At 40.9% G+C, this 6778-nt stretch overlaps 1 protein-coding gene across 1 annotated transcript; it reads left to right on the top strand.

Annotated features, from left to right (window-relative positions):
- Positions 1-17: 17 nt before the first annotated feature.
- CSUI_007133 (vacuolar protein sorting-associated protein 26) lies at positions 18-6131 on the top strand (the record flags this gene model as incomplete). The annotated part of the gene is made up of 5 exons (XM_068067283.1): positions 18-1467; positions 3029-3191; positions 4033-4146; positions 4856-4952; positions 5938-6131. Coding segments are annotated over exons 2-5 (408 nt in total), but the record flags the coding sequence as incomplete, so codon positions are not given.
- Positions 6132-6778: the final 647 nt, after the last annotated feature.

Here is a 6778-nt window from a genome sequence, read left to right as displayed (position 1 = left end):
GACGGGAGAACAATGAGAGGTGAATGAGGAGTGTTTTGGAGGTTCTACTTGACTAGTCGAACTACTAGTAGGACTACCACGCGGCTGATGCAGCGAGTAGTCCTCCTAGTACTACTCGTACCCACCTTGTCAGGTACTCGCTGTCTTTCACGCTTTTGGATGAAGCGATGTGCTTTTCATGATAGGAAAGAGATCTGTCTTTCTTTTTCATCTTCTCCATTCCATATTTCTTCTGCTTGGGAGATTTCTGTACTCGAGGCTTTCTACTGTCTTTATAGTTGAACATCGAGAAGGAGAACAAGAAGAAGAGAAGCATCCATCCATCCATCATTCATCGTCAGTCAGTAGCTTAGAAGCAAGCAGAGGATAAAGCCGTCATTTACTAGTCGACCAAAGGAGAGGCAGAAGAACGGAGGAGTGTGTTGGGAGGTGGGAAGTCTTGAGAGCTTCATTCATCTTTCCTTGTCAGCGTTTTGATGTACGTTGTTCTCTTCGGGTGTACGTACACCTCTGTGACTTCTTCACTTCTTCTGTCGTCTTTCTCTTTTAGACATCTCTCTTTTTCTCTTCCAAGTGAACGAGAAGGAGATCTTTTCAACATCCCTACTTTCTATGATCACCGAAGATCTTTTTTCTCTTCTTCTTACGTCTAGCCTATCTTCTTTTTCTTTCTTTTTGATCAATACAATGAAGTCGTCAGCTTGTCTACCTATCTATCAATCTCTCAGTCTCCGTCCATACAGATTTCAACGACGTAACTTCTTCTTTCGCAAGTCTTCATGAAACAACTTCAAGTGTATTTTTCCGTCTTCTTCTTCTTCGTTAGAACATTTCTCGTTTATTTCGCTTTTCTATTCTTTTCTTCTTGTCCTCTCCAAATCTTTCTTTTCCTTTTCTTTTCGTCAAGGATGGAACACTTCTCTTTTTCTTCACTTCTTCACGTCATCTAGAAGTGGTTCTCTTGTCTGTCCGATCTCTGCCTTCGTCGGTCTTTCTTCGTTTCCCTTCTGTCTCCCTGATCTGATCTACTAGAATTGACTGGGTCTCTTTCATCAGTCACCTTCTTCTTTCTCTTCTCCCCTCGAAGCTCAAACCTCTTCGACTCTTCTTTATCAAAAACGTGGGTTGCACTCTCTCTATCTCTACCCCGAGAAGATTTGTCTATCATCTTCCCTGCTTCCTTTTCTCTATCTATTCACCCCACTCTTCCTCGTAGCTATCAGTCTATCCCTCTTTTCTTCTCTCTATCTAAGCCCCGATCCATCGTTCTTTCTTCTTGAAGAAGATGCAATTCCTTTCCCTATCTCATAGAATACACCCTGGAAGACCTGCCGCCATATCGGTCGCTCTTTGATTTCTTACTTCCTTCTTTTTCTTCCTCTTTGTTTCTTCTCTTCTTCTTCGAGCTTTCCTTCTTCATCGTTTAAAAGGAAGGCTGTATCAAGTCTCCTTGTCGGTATCTCTCTAGTAAGTCTTTTTTCTCTTTATAGCTTAAGGACAGGTTCATCTTCTGTACTTTGGATTCCAAAGAAGCAACTGTCTCCTTATTCTGACGAGGAAGATGAATGGTGGTCTTCTCATCTCTACTTTCTATCCTTCTTACCGTGCAGATTGCTTCTCGATCGCTAAGAGGAATTGCCTTTCACTCGTGACTCCTTAGTCTCTACTTGGACGTCTTTCTTTCTTTCTCTCTCTCTCCATATGAATATTTGGATTTCTCTGTTTCTATTGATGCTGTTGCCTATCATGTGTGCTTCCCTGTATGTATGCATACGTGCATACATACATATGCACGTATGCATACATGAATAAAGGCTTTCTCTTATGACTGAAGAGAAGGAAGTCGTTTTCGAAGAAGAAGCCGTCTCATCGATTCTGATCTATCTTTCTTATGTTAGATCGCTTCTCTTGTCGCAAAGTAGATGAATACGTGGGGTGTATGTACACTGCCGCCGTCTAAGACTATAAACACCCACCTTGAGATACAGGCTTTACCAGCACACACAGCATTTTGTATGAATCTTCTCTTCTTATTCTTTCATTGGCATCTTCTTCAAAAGTGTCGATTCTTCTCCGGCGAATTCCTGAGGGTGTTTCTTTAATTCACAAAGAGGAATGTAGCCATCATCTTTTCATTCACATGCGTCAGAAGCAAAGTCAAATAGAAAAGAACAAAGTGGCGTGGGCCTTCACTTCCTCATCTTAGCTATGGATGGTGCTACTCCTCATTATGTATGGGGCAAAAAGCGAAGCAAATCTCTCTTTTTTTCTTTCTCTCTCACTCTTTGTTTCTTTCTTTCGCCAGCGGTTACCTCCGCCGCCTATGTCTGTCACATTTGAGTGTACATACACCCAGGGGCAGGGATATTAATTCTATCCTGACAACGAGAAATAAAGTCCAGGAGTTTCATATGTATGTATCCTCTCTTCTGTGTGATATGTGCAGATAGATACAACGACAGGATAGATCCGGAAACACGCTATATAGGAGAAGACAGATATATCGCAGCTTTATGTACAGATAGGGGTGTGGTCGATCTATATGTATATTTAATACATTTGTATGAGTGCGAGGCTGTTGCTCGTCAGCAGGAGGGATTAGGAGAAATCTACTCTCCCATCTATCCAAGGAGTTTCGACCGCCTAAGAAGAAAAAGGAGACCTCTCTTTCTTTCTTTCTGAAAAGAAGAGATACATTTTTCTCTTCTATTTGAATATTTCTTCCGCCGTTTCTCTTCCTTGCAAATTAACTCCATATCAGTCTTTGGTGCAGAAACTGTAGTCTCAGGGGTTATCTTTTCGGCGTACATACACCTCAGGTATAGATTGTTTGCATCATTTCTTTCTTTTCTTTCTTTTTGTGAAAGACGTCCTTGTTTTCTTTAAACGCACATCTCTCTTGTCGATTTCTCCTTGACTTTCTCCCCCTGTCTTCTTTTTCTTCAATTCTTATTCTTTCCGGCGTATGTACAGTGAAGACAGCTCATCTTTCTTTTGTGCTTCCTGTTTCTCTCTCTCTCCCTCCCAGAGTCAACTCCGCCATACCGTCTCTCTATCTCGAAGTTCTTCCTCTCTTCAGCGGCGCTCTGAGCGTCCGCGGTGTCTTTCCTTTTCCTTAGTTTTCTTTCTTCTCACTCTTCGCTTTTCATTCTTTTCTTTCTTCCTTTTTAATTTATCACATCAACACAATGGTAAGCAGAAAGTCTTTCCATTCTCACTCACGAAAACAATCTCTCTCTCCCCTTTTCACCTGTATGTACACCTCAGAAGGCCTTCCCTGCATGCATCAAACGAAAGACATCTGTATATTCAGCATGTATTACATCGTGGATAGGGTGAAGATACATATACATTTCTATATATAGATATGTCTACATATGTTGTATCTCGTCGCTCTATTTCATCGGAAAACTTCGCGTTCGTTCTTTCCACGGGGAGATCAGCATGAGAAGAAGGCAACCGTGTTGGTGTAGCTCATAATTCTTGAGGTGTATATACACCTGTCGCCTTCTTTATTTTGTTGTCCTGGGTGCTACACATTTTGCGGTGTATATACACCTTACGGTGTAGTCATGAAGTAAGGATGACGGACATGACATAAACCGTCCTTGTTTCTTTTCTTGAGTTCTTTCTTCCTCTTCTCCTTTTCTTTCTTCTTTTCCATTCATTCGCCCTCGTCTTTAGAGTTGATGGATTTCTTCGTAAACACTCGACCTTCTATTGTGATCTTCACGTGTCTCTTTTCTTCTCACTTCATTTTCGTTTTTCTTATTTCTTAACTCTCTACGCAAGTCACATCCTGTGCTCGCAGCTGTATGTACACCTTGATGAGAGAGGCGCTGCATGCGCCTTGTCTAGTCGCTCTTTCCTCTCCTTTTCGTATTTTCTTTTTCCTTCTTCAGATTTTTAAGACTGACTTTTGCTTCTTCTCTTAGAGATGTTCTCCCCCCTTTTCGTTCGGAGATCTCGAGAAAAGAAGGGCTCTCGTGCTTCATCTCCTTCCTTTCCTTCTTTCCTTGTTGTGTGTTTCAGTTGGCTACTCTTTTCGGGAGTGTATGTACAGTCGAGATCTTCATTGACCAGGAAGGTCGAAAGACGACATTTTTGTCGAGAGATAGGAAAGGAGAAAAGGTTCCTATCTTCTCTGTATGTCTTGCTTTCTTTCCTTTCTTCGCGGTCATCTTCTTTCTTCTCTTTCATTCCTTATTTACTCTATCTCCACTCATCATTTCCCATCACGACACCTCAGACGTTCGTCTCTATCTTGAATCTATCTTTAATTTATCTATCTATCTTTAATCTATCTATCTATCTTCAATCTATCTGTATGTCTATCTCTCTATATGTGTGTATCTAAGATCACGCCATTAGAAGGAAAGAAGAAGAGGACTCATAAGAATAAGGAGAATATTGATAATGTTCATTGTCTTCACTCCTCTTTAAACATAAGATTCGCGACTTCTTATTCTATCGACTCTCTCTCTCTTGTACCATCACTCATTCATCGTTCTTACAGATCTAGACAGATACGTATATATATCCATGCGTATATATATCAATATATATGCATGTATAGATATAGGTATATGTTTACAGGGAATTGCGTCTCTCTTCCTGGTCGAGATGGGAGAGAAGAGATCAGCAACTTTGTAATTTGAGAGAAGAAGAAGAATTTGATGCTTCTCTCTGAGAGAGTAGACATGACCTCCTCTTCTTTCTCTCTCTTTCTCTTTTGTTTTGCTTTGTGCTACTTGCATGCAACCTGCCTATGTAGTAGTATGTGTATGTGTATCTATATCTCTATGTATACGTGTGTATGTGCATGTGTATGATATATCTCCCTGCGGCCGCTTAGGACGGGGAAGACGTGACAGGGTCAGCAGTGCTAAGCTTAAAGCCCGGGAAGAAGCTAGATCACAATGGAGTTAAAGTCGAGCTTGTCGGACAGATAGGTAGGTAAAATTAACAAGAAAAATCTAGCGAAGAGAAAAGATCTTCAAAAGGAAAGAAGAGGTCGATCTACCCCGTCTCTCTGTTGACGAAAACTTCCTTCCTCCTTGCTTCCTTCTTTCCTTCTTTATCATCCCTCTCGTCTCTTCTGAAAGCGTTTCTCCAGAGAACGATCAAACCCTTCTTTCGTTTCTCTTCTCTCCATTCATTCTTTTCGGCAGTGTTCATGTGACTCGTCGTCTATCGTATGAAGAGAGCCACACAGCAGTCTCTCTATTTCTCTCTTTTCATGGAGATCTTGTCTCTATGCAGATGTGCATGTAGGAAGGGACAGGCTGGATGGCTGTATGTGTGAAGAGGAGGGGCCTATGAGGAAGGGAACTGTAGAGGAGGTATCGAACCCATGTATAGATGTATATGTCTGAAGTTCTATGTGAAAGGAGAGGACCAGGTGTACGTACACCTCTCTCCCTCAGGATGACAAAGAACTTTCATCTGCCGTGTATGAAATCTCAGAGATCCATTCCTCCAGTCGACACCTGTACACCTTTCTATCTGTAATCTATCTTTAATCTATCTTTTATCTGATATCTATCTACCTTTCTTCTAGGCATCTGGCTTCAGTCTTTCTTCAGTCTCTGTTGAACCGACATATGTGTCAAAGGGATGGATGGGAGATGAGAATGTTTGCACTCCTATTGCAAAGTCTGTCTCGCTCTCTCTCTGTCTCTCTTCCCACAAACCTATCAATAGATCAGATCTAAAGCAATTTCCTCTGTCTCCATAAGAAACCTCCACGAGAATTTCGCACCTCCACACTGGCTATCTTTCTCCCTGCCTCTCTCTCTCTCGATATAGAGATATATATGTATATATTTGTATATGTGTGTAGGCACATATATATATATATATCTATACATATATATATATCTATATCTATAAATATATCCATTTGGTCCTGTGTGTTATGTGGGGTGTGTCGTGTAGATATGCTGTTTGATCGAAGTAATTCTTACGACTTTTTCTCCATCTCTAAAGATCTTGAACCTCCTGGAGTTCTCCTGGAGAGTAAGAAGTATAAGTTCCGCTTTAACGCCGTAGATAAGGCGAATGAGACTTATTCAGGAATCCATGTACGGCTCAGATATTTCGTCCGCTTAACTGTCCTAAGAAACTATGGAAGGTAAGCCCATTCATCTTTAATCTATCTATCTATCTTTAATCTATCTATCTATTTATATTTATCTATATATCTATCAATCCATGTGTATCTCTCTATTATCGATTGATTTATCGTGTTTGCCTGGGATGTATCTTGAGATTTGTGTGGGCTTTTCTCTCTGTATAGACATTGTCGTAGGCACGATAGTATCACCGTCATAGGGGCTGGACCTCCTGGCTTCTTCTTCTTCTTGTGGGGCTTCTTGCACCTCTCACTGCTCCCTGGGCTATGTCCAAGGCAGTAGTACTAGGACTACATGCACATACAATACATACATCTATACATACATACCTATATATACCTATCTAAACATATCTATATGCATGCATAGATAGGTATGGAGGAGTCCTAGAGTTTTGTCTCTCTATCTCCTCGAGTCGGTGCTAAGGAGAAAAAAGGAGAAAGAGAAAAGCGGAAGAAGCAGACGAAGCATCATGGCGAAGTCACGTCATTCATTCCTTCCTTTATTCCTTCACACACGCATCTGCCCCTACCTACCCAATCTTCTATCTACCTATCTATCTTCTATCTACCTATCTATCTTTAATCTATCTATCTATCTTTAATCTATCTATCTATCTTTAATCTACCTATCTATCTTTAATC

Source organism: Cystoisospora suis (assembly GCF_002600585.1).
Source record: "Cystoisospora suis strain Wien I chromosome Unknown contig_3687, whole genome shotgun sequence".
Taxonomy (NCBI): Eukaryota; Apicomplexa; class Conoidasida; order Eucoccidiorida; family Sarcocystidae; genus Cystoisospora; species Cystoisospora suis.
The sequence above is the reverse complement of the archived record's forward strand: the minus strand, read 5'-3'. Positions and strand labels throughout refer to the sequence as shown.